At 46.9% G+C, this 16,088-nt stretch overlaps 11 protein-coding genes across 14 annotated transcripts; 2 read left to right on the top strand and 9 right to left on the bottom strand.

The window, feature by feature from the left end:
* Positions 1-184: 184 nt before the first annotated feature.
* FOXG_04129 (uncharacterized protein) lies at positions 185-1,552 on the top strand (the record flags this gene model as incomplete). The annotated part of the gene is made up of 6 exons (XM_018382023.1): positions 185-218; positions 268-338; positions 383-597; positions 645-726; positions 778-1,066; positions 1,123-1,552. The coding sequence occupies 6 exons, from the start codon at positions 185-187 to the stop codon at positions 1,413-1,415; spliced, it is 984 nt and encodes a 327-aa protein (XP_018238656.1). The 3' UTR covers positions 1,416-1,552.
* FOXG_04128 (uncharacterized protein) lies at positions 1,382-2,130 on the bottom strand. Its single transcript, XM_018382022.1, has one exon. The coding sequence runs from the start codon at positions 1,996-1,998 to the stop codon at positions 1,687-1,689; it is 312 nt and encodes a 103-aa protein (XP_018238655.1). The 5' UTR covers positions 1,999-2,130; the 3' UTR covers positions 1,382-1,686.
* Positions 2,131-3,622: 1,492 nt separating this feature from the next.
* Positions 3,623-4,280, bottom strand: FOXG_18748 (uncharacterized protein). Its single transcript, XM_018398883.1, has one exon. The coding sequence runs from the start codon at positions 4,054-4,056 to the stop codon at positions 3,775-3,777; it is 282 nt and encodes a 93-aa protein (XP_018238654.1). The 5' UTR covers positions 4,057-4,280; the 3' UTR covers positions 3,623-3,774.
* A 462-nt stretch (positions 4,281-4,742) lies between these two features.
* On the bottom strand, positions 4,743-6,567 carry FOXG_04127 (uncharacterized protein). Its single transcript, XM_018382021.1, has one exon. It carries the CDS (start codon positions 6,368-6,370, stop codon positions 4,913-4,915), a length of 1,458 nt encoding a protein of 485 aa, XP_018238653.1. The 5' UTR covers positions 6,371-6,567; the 3' UTR covers positions 4,743-4,912.
* Positions 6,568-6,618: 51 nt separating this feature from the next.
* Positions 6,619-8,095, bottom strand: FOXG_04126 (uncharacterized protein; the record flags this gene model as incomplete). The annotated part of the gene is made up of 3 exons (XM_018382020.1): positions 6,619-7,515; positions 7,574-7,696; positions 7,744-8,095. 3 exons carry the CDS (start codon positions 8,093-8,095, stop codon positions 6,965-6,967), a joined length of 1,026 nt encoding a protein of 341 aa, XP_018238652.1. The 3' UTR covers positions 6,619-6,964.
* Positions 8,096-8,589: 494 nt separating this feature from the next.
* On the bottom strand, positions 8,590-9,393 carry FOXG_04125 (uncharacterized protein). Its single transcript, XM_018382019.1, has one exon. It carries the CDS (start codon positions 9,314-9,316, stop codon positions 8,789-8,791), a length of 528 nt encoding a protein of 175 aa, XP_018238651.1. The 5' UTR covers positions 9,317-9,393; the 3' UTR covers positions 8,590-8,788.
* Positions 9,394-9,717: 324 nt separating this feature from the next.
* On the bottom strand, positions 9,718-10,803 carry FOXG_04124 (7-alpha-hydroxysteroid dehydrogenase). Its single transcript, XM_018382018.1, has 4 exons — positions 10,637-10,803; positions 10,289-10,586; positions 9,935-10,241; positions 9,718-9,885 (listed from the first exon to the last, which is right to left on the bottom strand). The coding sequence occupies exons 1-4, from the start codon at positions 10,686-10,688 to the stop codon at positions 9,796-9,798; spliced, it is 747 nt and encodes a 248-aa protein (XP_018238650.1). The 5' UTR covers positions 10,689-10,803; the 3' UTR covers positions 9,718-9,795.
* Positions 10,804-10,886: 83 nt separating this feature from the next.
* On the bottom strand, positions 10,887-13,166 carry FOXG_04123 (uncharacterized protein). 2 transcript variants are annotated; one of them, XM_018382016.1, is made up of 4 exons: positions 12,761-13,166; positions 12,323-12,708; positions 11,448-12,273; positions 10,887-11,396 (listed from the first exon to the last, which is right to left on the bottom strand). In XM_018382016.1, the coding sequence occupies exons 1-4, from the start codon at positions 13,079-13,081 to the stop codon at positions 10,989-10,991; spliced, it is 1,941 nt and encodes a 646-aa protein (XP_018238648.1). In that variant the 5' UTR covers positions 13,082-13,166; the 3' UTR covers positions 10,887-10,988. The 2 variants fall into 2 exon arrangements, with proteins under 2 accessions (XP_018238648.1, XP_018238649.1); XM_018382017.1 differs by having other exon boundaries at positions 10,936-11,392; positions 12,761-13,127.
* A 104-nt stretch (positions 13,167-13,270) lies between these two features.
* On the top strand, positions 13,271-15,385 carry FOXG_04122 (uncharacterized protein). The gene has a single exon (XM_018382015.1). It carries the CDS (start codon positions 13,455-13,457, stop codon positions 14,649-14,651), a length of 1,197 nt encoding a protein of 398 aa, XP_018238647.1. The 5' UTR covers positions 13,271-13,454; the 3' UTR covers positions 14,652-15,385.
* Positions 14,671-15,484, bottom strand: FOXG_18747 (uncharacterized protein). 3 transcript variants are annotated; one of them, XM_018398881.1, is made up of 2 exons: positions 15,085-15,484; positions 14,671-15,027 (listed from the first exon to the last, which is right to left on the bottom strand). In XM_018398881.1, the coding sequence occupies exons 1-2, from the start codon at positions 15,212-15,214 to the stop codon at positions 14,984-14,986; spliced, it is 174 nt and encodes a 57-aa protein (XP_018238645.1). In that variant the 5' UTR covers positions 15,215-15,484; the 3' UTR covers positions 14,671-14,983. The 3 variants fall into 3 exon arrangements, with proteins under 3 accessions (XP_018238645.1, XP_018238646.1, XP_018238644.1); XM_018398882.1 differs by having other exon boundaries at positions 14,671-15,036; positions 15,094-15,484; XM_018398880.1 differs by having other exon boundaries at positions 14,671-15,484.
* A 22-nt stretch (positions 15,485-15,506) lies between these two features.
* Positions 15,507-15,608, bottom strand: FOXG_18746 (uncharacterized protein; the record flags this gene model as incomplete). The annotated part of the gene is made up of 1 exon (XM_018398879.1): positions 15,507-15,608. The coding sequence occupies one exon, from the start codon at positions 15,606-15,608 to the stop codon at positions 15,507-15,509; it is 102 nt and encodes a 33-aa protein (XP_018238643.1).
* Positions 15,609-16,088: the final 480 nt, after the last annotated feature.

The following is a 16,088-nucleotide window of genomic DNA, read 5'->3' as shown; positions in this document are numbered from 1 at the left end:
ATAAGCATCGGGAATAAACATCATGGCGTTGGCAATGCCGGCGGACGAACGCAGCGGCCCTACGAATTGGCGGAAGTTCAGGGTACAAGAGAGTATATAAGAGACAGAACAGATAAGTCTTTAGTGATGGGTTCAAAGTGTGAGTATCATCTAGTGTCGATAAAGCGTACAGATTGGTTTCAATATGGTCAAAATCGCAATTGCAGGAGGAGCTGGCAGTAAGTCTTTATCCTCGATTTGCGATAAAGGTTATTGACCGAGTTCTAGATGTCGGCCAAGAGGTACTAGATGCTCTCATGGCCAGAAAAAAGCACGAGATAATCATTCTGTCTCGAAAGGTATGCGATGCTCCCTGGCCAACACTTCTCAACTGACATCTCAGGATGCGCCAGAAATAGAAATCGCCGCTGGAGTGAAGTGGTTCAAAACGAAATACGACAATGTTGAAGAACTTACCAAGATCTTAGAGGGCGTACATACAGTTCTATCTTTCATGTCTGTCGCCCCTGGTGATACAGCTGCTGGGCCGCAGGAAAAGTTGATCGACGCGGCGGTCCGAGCGGGTGTGAAACGCTTTGCTCCCAGTGAATGGGCTTCGTAGGTCAAACAACCTTGTGGCTTGGTGTATAGCTAATAGCGGGTAGGTCTAATCTGGATTATTTTCCCTGGTATGACTTCAAGACGTCAGCGCGTGAGTACCTTGCAGAGCTCAACAAGGACAAAAAGGTACCGCACCCCATCTAGCACCACGCAAGATCCACTAAAGCTTATTTGTAGGTCATTGAATACACGCTCTTCCAGTTTGGACTCTTCACCAACTACATGACCTACCCACATAAGTCATCCAAGCACGTCAACCTTTTCGAAACGCCGGTCAACTTTCATGGCTGCCGAGCCCTTCTTGTTGACGATGGAGAAGCGGTAATAACACTCACAACTGCCCAAGACGCAGCAAAAGTAACTGCTCTAGCCGTTGAATACGAAGGAGAGTGGCCGGTCGTCAGTGGTGTGAAGGGTACAGACATTACGATGAATGAACTTGTTGCTCTTGGCGAGAAGATCCGAGGTAGGGATAGCCCAAAGGAGAGCAATATTCGGACAAGATACTAATCAGGTTTCAAGGTCAAAAGTTCAAAGTCGAGTATTTGAAGAGCGGGGACCTCGAAACCGGTATCGTCAAAGCTTCGTGGCTTCCACTCCCCGAACACCCATCAATTCCGGTTGAGATGCGCGAGAAGGTTGCTGCCGATATGATCAAGTGCTTCCTTCTGGGAATTAAGCATGGAGCTCTGCGGGTTTCTGAAGAGTGGAACAAACTTTTGCCAGACTATGAGTTTACCCAGCCTGAGGAGTTTCTCACCAAGGCATGGGTTGCCATTGATGGAGGAGCTAAGAGTGTCTTCACAGAAAATTAGAGATTCTAAGGATTTTGGAGAAGGAACGTATGTAGTGGTGTTCAGAACTTCAAGAAATATATACATGAGAAAATCGCAAGTAGATTTGAGATGATATCGCCTATGAATCGATCCCGAAGCAAGGAAACTAAGTCCAGTGTTACGCAGCACCCTGCCTAACTATCCCACTCGAATCCAGTGACCCGAAAGGCTCAATACTTAACAACCCCTATGACAGCTCTTACAGAGGCCATGAGGATAGTACCATATGTGCATTGATATGTAAACGCCATCAGAAACCACCAACACCACCCCCTCCCCCTCCAGCACCGCCAGCCATCGCTCCCATAAAGCCCCCATGATGATGTGTACTTCCTCGACCACCGGGGTTATGAAACACAAAAGACCGCTTCTTTGTCTTGTTTCTAGCACGGGCCTCTTTGCTGGCAGCGTTCATTTCATTGATTTCGTTCCCGCGGGTATGATCTCTTTGTCGGGAACACGCACTGCTGCCGGAAACTGGGTACTCGCTGCTATAGTTCTTGTAGTAGCGCGGGGGTGGATCAACAGGATCTTGGAGCCTGGTAGAGAATGGCATACACATTGTTGTAGGTTCGTGCGAAATTCAGGACTCTTTGTTTATACTCAATAACAGAGGGTGTTGCTATAATGATGCGATGTGAGCCAGAGTACTTAATGAGGCTTTGTGTTATTGATAGCCTGGAATAGATCTTCGTGGCAAGTTATTCAATGAGGTGGATACTGATTGGCCTTATATAAATCTTCTGATGTCTGGCAACAGCATACGATCAACGGTAGCAATGACGTGACTGTGGGCGTTAATCCCTGCTTGAAGCCAAGGCTCAGCTCTAGGCATCACAATTGCTGAAACCGTCCAGGTTTCTGGACCAATGCTTGGCGATGAGCGATGGTGGATGGTCAATTAAAAAGGCTATGCAGCCGTAAGTGGTGTTAAATCATGCGACAGCAAGCACAATTATCGGTCATTACTTTTCTTGATCAAGTTCGCCTCTGATGCTGTCAGCCTACATGCAGTTTTGATGATCTAGACTAGAAATGTGAGATGATGGAGCAATGATCGACCGGCCCCTAACAGATGAGAAACAGCCTTATCTAGAAGCCTGATAAACTTGTCTACTGTTATTACCACAATGGTTTGACGATGTAAACAAGTGGATAATTAGAAAGCCTACAATTTCCTCCGAAATGTACTTACAAAATCGAGTACCTTTGCACATAGATCAGACTCAACCAGGTTCTTCCAGCGAAGCTCTAACTTAGGCACTTCTAGATCCAGTGGCTACGAAGGGGAATGGTAGACTGTGAGAGCTTGTTTCTTAAGGCATTTGCGAATTGCATCGTCAACGCCTGCTCTGAGGCCAACAGTCTCAACTACGTTTAACAATCCCAGCTCAAAACCCCTATTTACAACTACGTATGAACAGATATTCTCATCAGCATCCTCCACCTCCCCCGTCACATCCACCGCCGCCTCCTCCTGCTCCATCACCTCCTCCACCACTATCTCCTCCGCCCCCACTATCACAGCCATAACTATCGCATCCTGCAGCGGCATCCCCGCCTCCGCCTTTGCCCCCAACATCACTACCGCCCTGATCCCAGTCTCCGATGAAGTGATGACCAGCGCCAAGAAGTCGAATGTACGCAGCTCCCTGGTTGACGTTGTTGGCAGTATTGTAGTTGTTTGCGTAGTAATCCTCCTCCTGATCTCGTTTTCGTCTAAAAAACGGTAGACACATTGTTGCAAAGGACGATGAAAGACTTCGCTCGTATATGTACTTGTATGAAAGATGTGTGGATTTGCTCGGTGGTGAGAATCCTGCTTGTATTGGTCTGATAAGATTGTTGTCCTGGAGGATGACCTTGTCACTTGCGTTTGAAAAGCAACATAAGAATTTTAATGAGAGTCTCGAACTCTGAGCATTCGCACTTCAGACCATTCTTAAATACCAACATTTTTGTTTTGCCAAGAGCGTTTGGCGAGCCTACAAATCCATAACTTTCAATTCGGGGTCACATCAGTCAGCTTATCCCACTGAACAGCAAGGCTCAGCCAGCCAAGCTGTAATCTCAGCTACTTGCCCAGAACATTTCTAGCGTAATAATGTACCTTGTGCATATGCTTGGCCAGTCCTTGCATTGTATAGCCACCAGATGGCATGGTTTACATCTGAAAGACGGGCATGCCCAAGTAAGGTATATGATAATGTTGCGAATGCTTCTCAGATTGTGTGCTGGCCTAATAAAATACAATACTGTACAAATCGAATGTCTCCTGCCAAGCCCGTATATTACAAGATATCTACCATGAAACTCCAAAGCCCAATGTTACATTAGTTTATGAGCATCCTCCTCCACCTCCACCATCTGCGCCGCCGCCTCCACCGCCGCCATCACAATGACCTCCTCCATGGTGACCTCCTCCGCTATAATCGGCCCAAGCTCCCGCTAAATCACCGGCCGCTGAGGCGTAGTGACGGCCGTGTTTACGTGACTTCTTGCCGCCGTTGTAGTATCCGTAGTTGTTATAGCCGTATTTTTTCGAGTAGCCCATGGCTGGTTGTGGATGGTAATTGTAGACCCGATCATGTTTTTTCTTTCTGAAGAGTGGTATACACATGTTGGTGGTGTGTGTGGTTGGGTTTGTGTATTATGTCGATGATTGACTTGGTTGCTAATGTTGCAGCAGACAAGAAGTTGGTTTCGTTTGGTAATGCAAGCTGGGAAATTGCAGTTATAGTTTATAGAAGCAGGCAGTTTGTAGTAAAAGACTTTTTCTTTGTAGGATTGTTTGTGATGATGAGATAATTGATAGATATCGACCAGGGAATAACACGCATTTATATACATGGAATCTTTGGCTTGATACAGCCTAGGGTGACGTCTGTCGTCAGCTTCCTCGCTCCGGAACCAGGTCTGAGCCCCAGGCACCCCGTTGAAGCATCCTTCGAGAACAATTCTACAGCGAATATGTCACTAGACAGCACTTGATTGATCAGTCTCGCTGCTGCACAGCCACCAGGACATCTTACTGTACAGCTGATCGCGTGAATCTTCCCCAATTGGTCTTAAATGGCCTCATCATTCCCTGCAGTTTCGCTGCTCCAATTTTCAGCCCTGTCCCCTAATGATGATCTTGTCCCAAAAGGGTATCAATGGAGCGACGCGATCGACCCGCCTCTCACGCTAGCGCTGCGCAGCAAGATCATCGTCAGCTGCTGGTGCTGCGCCATGTTACAGCGACCCCGATCTTCAATACTTTTTGAAAGTCCTCATTGCATCGGACCTTGATGCTGTGAGCAGCCATTTGAATGAGTCAATCTGACTCTGTTGACGGTCAGAAATTAAATGGCGATACTGAAATTAGAGTACCCTCTATTGAACCCCAGAAATGGGATGGATAAATTGTCGAAGAACGCATCCCTGTGGTACAAGCCCAAGATCTAACAATACATAATACACAAATTAAGTTAACGTTATAGCTTTCTCTTGCCCGTAATAAGCTCAAACTCCTTTTCCGAACTCTTCTCGAGCTCCCTTTTAACCCAAGCTCCTATACTTGAAGCAGCCTCCTGAGGGCTCTCCAAATGCAACTGAAAGAAGCCCTGCAATAAAGATGGTGTAAACGTATCGTCGGGAATCTCTTTCCCAAATTCCGCAGCAAGCTTCTTGATCTCATCCATATCAAGATGCGAGGTGCATCCGAGATCAGGAGAAAACATGCGAATGAACATCTCTTCTGCTGACTTTCGACTGATGTTGCCTAGGAGAACCTTCATATCGACTCGTCCTGGTCGTACCAATGCGCTGTCCAACTGTTCGGGATGATTGGTGGTCATGATAATGATGCGTCCTTCAACCGAACCAACGCCATCCAAGACATTCAAAAGCCCGGAAAGGGTGCAATTGGGCGCAGAACTTCCCTCTTGCCCGTTATCTGAGTTTGAACGATCCGTCCAAACTGCATCGATATCTTCGAGCAAGACGACACAACGCGGAGGAATTTCCTGAAACATCTGCTCCAGATCTGCATCCGTGGCCACACTGGGAATCTTGACTTCATAAAGATCCAGTCCAAATTCGCCAGCGATGGCAACTGACAGAGACGACTTTCCAGTTCCAGGGGGTCCGTAAAATAGATAACCTCGTCTATAAGGCATGCTCCGACTCTGATATCTCTTTTGCGTCTTGGGATCAAGATAATTCCGAATATCGCCAAGAAGCTCTTGTTTCGTCTCATTATCGAAGTGAACGGTCTCTAAATGTCGAATCGGTTTCCGTGCCTTTGGTTTCCACGAAAGACCATAGCGATCTCGAGCGTAGATAATCACGAAAAACTGTGTTTGCCGATCTGAATACTCCCGACATGATTCGATAAAGGCCTTGATGGGCTCAGCCGACCAGCCAAAGCAGCTCACAGTGATCTCTTCCCCTCCGATACCATCATAACTAGGATCCGATAAAGAAGAGCTGAAGTCGTCGATTCTGCGTGTCACAAGAAACAGGTTTCCGTCATAAAATAGCCACCTGGTGTTCCAATGGGGCGAATACTGAATAGAATGCTTTGTCTTTTTAAGAGCTGCTGCGCGATCTCCATTCTGTCCGATATCGGTGCGTCCATGAAATGAGCGATAGTGTCGTTCCCGGTTAGCCAGAATCCATTTGACAACACTTCTGTTGAGAGGATCGCCACCGGGAATCGTCACTGATGCGAGAAAGAAACGTCGTATTGTACCATAGACTTCATGCCATATACGATGTAGAAATCTCCAAGCTGTAGGTACTGTTCCGGCAATGGCGATAAGCGATCCGATCTGTGTGATATCGAGTTCTGACCAGCGTGAGACAACATCTCTCATGATACCGATTCCCTGTGACATTGGATCGAGAAGATGCTGTCCAGTAGCAGCGCCAACGTGGAAGTGATGAGCCATATTCTCAATGCTCACCAAGTTGGCGACGTGCTCAATTGAAGCTCAGCGTTGAGTGCAATTGAGCGAACATTGGTAGGTATAGCTGCAAGAGACAAAGAGTAATGAAAATATAAGCAAGAAATAAAACAATTACATCGGTTTAACGAGCGACAAGAAAGGTCAATTAAGAATACTGTACAGATTGATAGGGGATTCCGTCGTACTGTAACCCAGGAATTTGTCAAGATTTGGTAGCAATTGAAACTTTGCCCTGATTCCCCGCCTGCCATTCTTGGTAAGGCGCCCCTTTTTATGCGTCTTGATCCCTGTTGACGTTGCCGTGGGGTTCTGAACCTTGCTGTCATTTTCGTCCAATTCCCGCGAAGGCGACGTCCGTCCCTTCACTCAGTGTTTACATTTCCAGCAGTCGCAGACTCTGAACCGATATTGAATCTTCTGACGTAACTCAGATAATGATGCTAGGCTTCTGAGTGAAATATACAGGACGATATGCGAGCCAGGCAGTATCTTGTGAAGTATAAACCAAATTTGATTGATGGGCAAAAGAACATGGCACAGAGATTTCGACAGTCCAACAGTCGTCCTATCATCAGCTTAAGGGAACTTGCTAATGATTACATCAACAAGAATAGTGGAATGTCCGCTTTGAGTCTTGATCTGAATATTATATCCAAGAGAGCGAGGAAAGTCAAAAGACATGTGAGGCTCATCAACCGGTTTGAAAAACGTCTCCTTACCCCATTCAGACCAAGCGACCTCATAATATGGTGCAGTGCCTATACCAATGACCTGCACAGGACAATGGATGTTGACCCCAAACCAGGACCCATTGGGTGCATACCAGATAGAGTATCCGTCCGTCTCGCCCTGTGCCCAGGCCCCATTGGTAAAGAAACACGCTAGGGATGTTGAATCAGTACGGAAATGTTTGTCTGGCATAGCCTTTACAGACAAGATGAAGGATGGATGCACTTGAGCGTCGTAAAGAGTGAGAAGATCACCACCTGTTTGATTCCACCAGGTGAGGGTGTATGTGGCATCCACATCGCGAGAATCCTGGGGTTTCAGATCGGAAGACGGAGTATTTTTAGGCTTGGCTCTGTGCTTTTTCAATGCTTGGATGGCCGCTTCAAATAGTTTCGGATCTCCCTCTACGGTTATCATGCGTTCTTGCGAGTTGTATTCGATGTAAAAGATTCTTACCATCTACGATTGACTTGAGCGTATCGTGGCTTGATCGCCTACGCTCAGGCGGAGGAGGCGGGCCGGTTTTGTCTGCCGGCTTGGCCGCGCGAGGTGCATTTGCTTTGACATAGCATACGACACCTTTGATTAATTAGTGATTGACTCAACGCAGATATCTTGTTTCTTACTTTCAGATTCAGCAACTTCAATCAACCAATGTCCTGCTTGAGCAAGGCAGCTCATGATATCTTCTTCATCCTCATCCTGCGCAAGAAAACAGGCACTGGCGCCGGCAACAGTAAACCCGTTTGCTGATTCGAACCATAAAGCTAAAAACAGCTCTGCTACATCGACATTTCCGGACTTAATGACTGAAAAAACAGTACCAGAGAGCAGATGGTCTTTCAGAGCATCAGGACCTTCGGACATCGCTCGGACGAACAAGTCAACAGCTCGCTCAGAATCGAATTTGACAGAGCCATATGGTCCATCCAACCACCAATGTGATTCCCCTTCCAAGCGCAGTTCTAGGCGAGACATCCTTTGTAAGATATTTGCTGGGAATGGTCGAGTGGTTATTGTCGTAGGAAGCAATTCAATAACGACCAGAAACCCATCGCATTCTTATATCTAACACTCATGAACGCCAACTTTACTAGAGCAAAATCTATAAGGCCACTGCCGGTCTATCCGCTCGCAAACGAACTAAAACTACCAATAATGGATACCAAGTCGGGAAGGCGGCAGTGAAAACTCCTACGATATGCAGTATCATTCACTGAACTCACGTAAAAGGCTTTAGTGACGCCGCCACCAACTCATATTAACTTCAGCCCTCAAGCCTAACCTCGTGGAAATCTCGTATTGCAACTTCTGGGCTATTTTTTGCGATACTTCCCAGCTCAAACTTTCCATTCCATAGACAGTGGCTGTTACCATCGATTATAGTGGTCAGCTTTTTTATACAGCCTTACAGTTACGGCCAGCCACAGTAACCACTCAGAGCAATTCAACGACAGCATTCCAGAGGCAACCAGGTACTAATAGGGGTTTATTATTAAGTATATTCCCCTCAGAATTCCTAGATAATGCTATAGCTATCTATCAATGTCAATTCTTGCTTTGCCTGATGCACCAACAGGTTGCTGTTGTTTGGGTTTTAATTTATCCACCGCGGATTCCACAAACATACGGCTCTTCAATCACCCTCTTATCCTTACCGAATATCTATCATTAACCCTTGTTCCCCTTGGCTTCATTCCAGAAGTCAATGAAGTCCTCAACGCCTTTTTCAGCCATACTCTCGATATGAGGTAGCTGCTCTTTAAGCCAGGCTTCTTCCTCGCCGGCCTGAGGCGCAGCCATTCCTCCCTCTCGAATCGTGACTAGAGGTACGAATTTCACCATAATTAACCTCGTCTTCTCATCTTCCTCGCTCCAAGTTGACTTCTCAGGTGGCGACGTGACTTGGAGCGTTTCGTACCAAGCTGCTTCGATCTTGGCACCAAGCTCATCGAAATCTGCTTTCGATCGGGCTGCAGACGTGCGAACGTTTCCAGAGATGCGGTTCGATGATAGAGGATGTGACTTTCCAGCGACGAAGTAAGTGTTGTCGGTGTTGTCTTCTGCGAAGAAGCGTACATGGACCAGGAATGCTGGTGTATTGAAGGCTTCGCAGTGAAGCCTTGTAATTGCGGTTGCTAGGCTTTGACGTTGGTCCTGTGTGAAAGGACAAGAGTGGTGGACTTCATAGAAAGGCATGATTTGACAAGATGGTAGGACCTTATTAAGAGCTTATGAATGAGCAAGTTAAGTCCATGTGCGTGCGCAAGTACTTGAACTTACTGATGTCAACTTATACTGATCACAAAAGCGGGGTCGGCTTGCTGATCCGCGGACGACGGCCAAAGGGCGATATATAGCCGTAGATATCAAAACATTCTTGAAAACCAGCGTTCGATTAATGCAAAATATAGGCAGAAGTCAATATAATTGCTGCACTAGCTGATGGTCACTGTACCAAGTGGCCATTCATATCCTGACACGCAGCTCACGGAATTACTGCCTCGGCTCTCGGATAAGATTCACCATGCATGTAATTACAACTAGTCATCATTCAAGTTCTAAATACCTTAATGAGATCATATCATGGACGATTGTGAGCCACGTTTCTCAATGATATGGAAATTTTGCTTATGCAACAACGATTTGGATTATAATTGAGGCTAATGGCGCAGCTTCTACCACTTTTCAAGATAAGGTCGAATATCGATCTCCTGGGTAAATGCGGATCGGTGTTGAGTATGAAGGTTCCAGTAAGCCTCAGCAATCTACAAATATCATCAGTAACCTTCAAGATAAACGGGCTGATCAACTTACCGCATCAGGGCTAATCTTTCCATCCTCGGCACCGTCATTAGCAGCCCATTGCTTGGTACGAGGAATATCAATAACTCCATCAATAACTGCATGAGCTACATGGACACCTTTTGGACCAAACTCACGTGCGAGAGATTGATGCATCGCGCGTTGGCCCCATTTTCCAGCTGCGAAGGTGCTGAACTGCGCGGAACCCTTGATGGAAGCCGTGGCGCCAGTGAGGATTAGGGTTGGAGGGTAGTGAGAGTTTGGCACTGCTTCGAGGAGATGAGGGACAGTAGATTGTGCAAAATTGAAGAATGCTCGGCTTGTGTCGTCAGTGGAGTGCATTTACGATACGATAGGACAACATACATGGATCCATCAATGCTGGCATTGAGATCATTCTCTGTAAGCTCCAAGAAAGGCTTCTTAGCAAAACCACCACTTCCAACGTTGTAAATAGCGGCTGCGAGTTGACTATCCGGCAATTCCTTGTTGATAGTCTCAAAGGCCTTCTTCAAAGACGCAGCGTCTCCTACGTCGGCTGAGACTCCGATCGCCTTACCACCCGCCTTCTGGACATCTGCAAGAGTACTCTCATAACTCTCAGGCCGACGAGCAAGCAATACGACTGGGTATTTCTGAGCGAATCGCAAAGCGACGGAACGACCTGGTTCAAGATCAGTAAGCAGGGGAGTCAAGTAGGAGGGGTAAGCTTACCAGTGCCAGGGCCAACGCCAGCGATGAGAGCGTAGAAGGACTTGGATGACATTACGGTAATTGGGTGATTGTTTACTTGGTGGATGAATTGATAAGAAAATATCTGATTGTGAAAAGATCGCGAGAATTAAATAGAAAGATCAGTGTTCAGAGTGGCATAATCGTTCTGCTTCGTTACGTCTTCTGCTTATAAATATCGCTGCATCACCCTGGCATTTCGCGTCTTCAAATCAACGCCGACGGTAGCTGACTGATGAACTTCGGACTACCGAAGCATTGTGCTGTTGACAAATCCGAATGTTCAAAGCGCTTCTAATTCATTCATGCCTGGTATTCTACTACGCTATCGAAATTATTTGATATCGTTCTTAACCTTGTCTAACCATTTGCTCCCAAGCCCATTGAGAAGAGGAACGCGTACAAAATCCGCGATATCACGATACACAACCTCCCGCTTTTGCTTGCCAACTGTAACGCTCATCTTCTTTGTCTTTTTCATTCCTTTTTTTGCCTTACCAAGTTTCGATCCAACTTCCCATATCATCCAATCCACGGCTACGCGCGTGATCTTGCTATGGTCTTCCCATTCAAAGACTCCAGCGTCGCTATCCGCATCGCCCTTCAGAACTCGCTCAAAGATTGAGTGCAGAAACTCCAAACCCTTCTCCTGATTTTCAGCGAGGCTCGACCAGGAGCCCCCTGTGATAAGAGTGACGGTTGTCAGGTTGCGGCCACGGCATATTATTCTAGCAATTTCTGCCTGCCTCTGTATTAGCAATGGTTCCTTTGTTCACGGATTTGTGGTACTTACGAGTTTGGTCGGCTCTGGAATGAACTCAAACACCTTCAACTCTGGAAGATTATCGACCAAAGTCAAGATCGTGTCAGGCTCCAAACACGTTATTTTGTAGCCACTGGTCACGCCCCTGTAGGATATCTTCAGCTTGGTCAATTTTTCATGTTTGAGAATAGCTCTGACGAGTGAGCTCTTCAGACCGGGGTTGACTGTGATCTCCTGACGGTATTGGCCGTAGTCATGCAGCTCCAAACAGGTCAAAGTGTCGAAAGACGATATAAAGTCGATCCTGGCGTCGACATACGCTTCTTGCTCCTCTGGTACCACGAAAGAAGTTTCTTTTCCCATTTCAATTTCCAAACTGCGCAGCTTGATGTTGGCCTTCTGGTCATCTCGGGCCTTGGAAAAGATGTTGCTGAGATGTCCAAACAATATTTTGAGGTCATGTGAAAGATAGCCAAATTTCAATTCTTCTAGCGCAACAAAGTCTACAGCATTTGCCAGAGCGCTCAAAAAGTCTTCATCAATAGTGGCTCCAGTAAGAGAGAATGATTTGAGTGACGTAAGGCTCTTGCTTTTTGGCCAGTCATCCAAGAACACAGAACTGAATGATCCAGTCTCTATCTCTAGACTTCGAAGGGTCGATCGAGAGTTGAGAATCAAGGATAAGGGAGTGTTATCTTTTCGGAAGTTGGGGCTAGCAAAACCGAGCAGATGGATGGCCAAGTGCCTGAGATCTTTGATTTTGGCCAGCGATTTGGCCTCGCTTTCTCCCAAGTTACCGGCAGATACATTCAATGCCCTGAGATTCTTTTGGCTGGCTAGACTCTTGGAAATAGATCTGGAAATGTATCAGTCTGAGAAACCGTAGAAGAGGAAATTTGGCATACTCTGTAATACTGGAAGTTTCGACGACCTCGAGATTGGTCATATTTTTCAGAGCTTCCTCGACATATCGATTCACAATGAACTTGTGGTTTTTTCCTGGGTCGCCGATAAAAAGATTGGCTTGACGGACGTACTCCCCAAAACGAGGCTTCTTTTGGGGATCAATTACGTTTGAAAAGCTTTCTTGTTGGCCTCGATACTGGCCCTCCTTCCTGAGTTGTTTTTTCTGATTAATAGATAGGAATGGCTCAAGAGTTCGGATGAGCTTGGGAATATGAGCATGATATGATACAGAGACATTGATGCGCTCGTAGAGCCGAGGTGTAACCATGGCAAAGTAGCTCTTGCTGGTGCAGCTTAGTCTTCCGAGCGTTCTAGTATCCTCGATCTGATTGCGTTCAGCACTGGGCTAACTGAGTTATGGATGGCATTCATCTCACATGGTCCAAAATAAAGTTCAGAATCTCTCGTGGACAGGACCAAAGAAGATCGGTTGCTGTACTCTTTGGAGACTTCGCGGACAATTCTTTAGTCGTCTTGCCACTAGTTTCTGCCCTTACTTTCTTTGTAGCTGGCCTCCCATCCTTACTGGCGATGTGTCTTTTCGTATTGCCGATGGCGAAGGGCTTTTCGTGCAATTCGCTCACTGTTCCTTTCCGCTTGGCTGTTTTGCTAGGCATGTCAGGTACGGAGTCATTCTGGGCGCTTATAGGCCCCTGGTCCTGCAAAGCGTGGAGTCTGGCGCTCCTTCGGGTGGACATGATCAAATACCGGCAAGAAGATACTGGGGTGCAATAGCGGGAGCCTCGAAGGCTATGGAGGAGATGAAAGGAGTATAAGCCCGAGCTAAGGTTACGCGACGTGTTACCGGATCCTGAGCGATATCACGTGACAATGCTCACAGTTTACAGAAGTACTAAAGTCTTTGGGGAGTACAGCCTTCATGATGTGATCATACTCACAACAAAGGTTTTGGGGCCTTGTTACTGTTTGAATAAGGTTTGGGGGATAAAAGGAGAGGCCCCATCACCGACTGAGAGAACACATTAATAAGAGCCTACTCGCCCCGCTTCGAGAACAATTCAACTCAGCCCCTCAACACGCAAAACACAAACACAACAACGCTCGACTCTCATGTTTAGGACCTTGCAAAGATCCATCAAGGCCCCAGTCAAAAGCTTCATGGATCCAAGCCAAATACAGAGAATTTCTGGGAGGTATCGCATGCCACCGGAATGGCAAAAGCACTCTCAAACGTTAACTGCATGGCCATCTCCCGCCTCTATTGTAGACGAGAAGATCCTTCGACAAGCACGCGCGGAAGTCTCGGCTCTATCCAATGCGATTTCCCGCTTCGAGCCAATCACGATGTTTGCCCGCCCGGAAGACGTTCATGAAGCGTCTGCAACGGTGTCTGATAACGTTACCGTGCGACCACTGGCCGTAAGTGAGCTTTGGATTCGCGATACAGGACCGGTCTTTGTTCATGGAACGCAAAATGGTTGTTCTACTGGGCTCAAGCTGAATTTCAATTACTGGGGGATGAAGATACCATCCTCTGGTGATGAAGCGGTTGCTGCGAATATCGAGATTCCAGAAGCTTCAGTCATAGACCGTAAGGATGAAAAGGACGGAAGTGCGCCCCAGGGAAATGTCATACCTATTATTGACGGTGGCTTCACTAGTGAAGGAGGAGCGCTTGAGGTCGATGGAGATGGAACCCTTCTGGCGACTGAGAGCTCCATCGTCAATGAGAACCGTAATCCCGGGAAATCGAAGAAAGAGTTGGAAGAACTATTCGAGAAATACTTCGGAATCTACAAAGTGATCTGGCTTACCGGGGTCAAAGGCTACGATATCACCGACTTTCATATCGATGCCTTTGCAAGATTCATCAAAGAGGGCCAGGTTCTTCTCAGCAGACCCTCTGAACGTGCTGATCCGCTGGTGATCCAAGCCTACAAAGAAGCCAAGGAAATCTTGAGAAACGCGACAGATCATCGAGGAAGACGATTGGAAGTCTTTGAAGTTGAAGAGCCTCATCCCAGTGACCTCCCTGGTGAGAATTGGGATCATTTCGATGTGACCGTTGCTTCATACGCCAACTACTACCTCCCCAACGGAGGCCTGATCATGCCGCGCTTCGGAGTCGGAAAGCTTGATGATGATGCCTACGAATTGTTTCGCCAGCACTTTCCAGATCGGGAGGTTGTTCAGGTTGATCTGAACATCCTTCCCAAACTCGGCGGAGGAATTCATTGTGCTACACAGCAGGTTCCAATGGAGGGTTGGTTTGGAAGGGCCGTACGAAGGGGGGAATTGAAGTTCTAACGCTGCGACTTATGCACTTGGAGACAATGATAATGTGTTAACGGCCATCCGAGGGCCAATGTCGGATAGTACTGACTTTTCTCGAATTAATACTCCACTCAAGTTCATCACTTAATTCTTTGCGAGATAGGCAAGAATGATATCGGAATTCGTGACAGCAGAGTTGAAGGGATATATCTATTTCGCATAAAAAGTGTCTCTTAATCGTTGATCCATACCATCGCTTTAATAATACAAGAATTCATCTTCTAACATCGACGACCAGCCTGTCTCAATTGTCGTTGCTGCACCTGGCATTGACGTCCAGGCGGTCTCAATTGTTGTTGCTGCGCCTAGCATCGTCGTCCTCCCATTCTTCTACCACCGCCCATCATGCCTCCCATGCCTCCACCCATGCGTCGTCCACCTCCCATTCCTCCCATCATACCGCCGCCTCCCATGCCTCCACCCATGCGACCTCCACCGTGGTGATGGTGGTGAACTACCTTGACTGGGCGAGCACCCATCATTCCGCCGCCGCCGGAGCTATAGCGGGGTTGGCTTCTTCGGAAGGGGAGACACATTGTGATTGAAGTTGTGGTTTTGTGGTTTTGAAGTGATTTGAGTTGTTGAAGTTGTTGAAGTTGTGTTGGTTGCTGACTTGCTGTGGAGATAACTCGTTGTAGGTTCTGTTGAGTTTGGATGTGTTTAGAGTTTGTTGATAAGGTATGTAATAGAGGGTATCTGAAGAGTTTGAGTTGTACCGTTTATTGGTCCGTTATTGGTGATGATAATGAATTACGATGAAAGGAATCATGGGCAGTATATATAGTTTTCAATGCCACCTATGACATCTACATCTCGGCATTGCAACCCTCAGCCACTGGTGATAAACTTGGCTTCATCGATAGTTTCCGTATGACGCCACTTCAGCTCCAAGCCGTGGCCCGGAAGGCGCAGAGCGTTGGCAGATGTCATGGCTGGGCCCATATAGAGTTGTGGCTGCTCCGTTAGATGCAAACCTTGTCGTGCCAAGCCCCATGCTCGTCAGACCCAAGACGATGGGGTCTCGGCAGCGTCGTCATCTCTTACCAATAGCACCACTTCTCTTGACTAAACTAGTCCCTGATCTGTTGGTCCGCCAAGATCTCGGTTCAATCGGCGTGCGATATCTTGATGAAGTAATGTGATGGTCTTGGAAGGTTTCATTGATCAACTGCACGCAGAGCATTTCAACTGTAAGACTGATATTCAAGGAAATTTCAATTTAATTGACTTTGTTCAATGATCTCATTTTGTTCTTTATTATCCTGCTCTCAGAGGCCTGCAACATGTTGGAACTCTGCCTTGCTGCCGACATTGCTCTCGTTGAGCCCTAAATCGACTTGACCAACATTAACCGCCAAGGTTTCATAACTTGTCAAAACCTCAATTGACTCCTCAATATGAAGTAAAGAC

Source organism: Fusarium oxysporum, chromosome 4 (assembly GCF_000149955.1).
Source record: "Fusarium oxysporum f. sp. lycopersici 4287 chromosome 4, whole genome shotgun sequence".
Taxonomy (NCBI): Eukaryota; Fungi; Ascomycota; class Sordariomycetes; order Hypocreales; family Nectriaceae; genus Fusarium; species Fusarium oxysporum.
The sequence above is the reverse complement of the archived record's forward strand: the minus strand, read 5'-3'. Positions and strand labels throughout refer to the sequence as shown.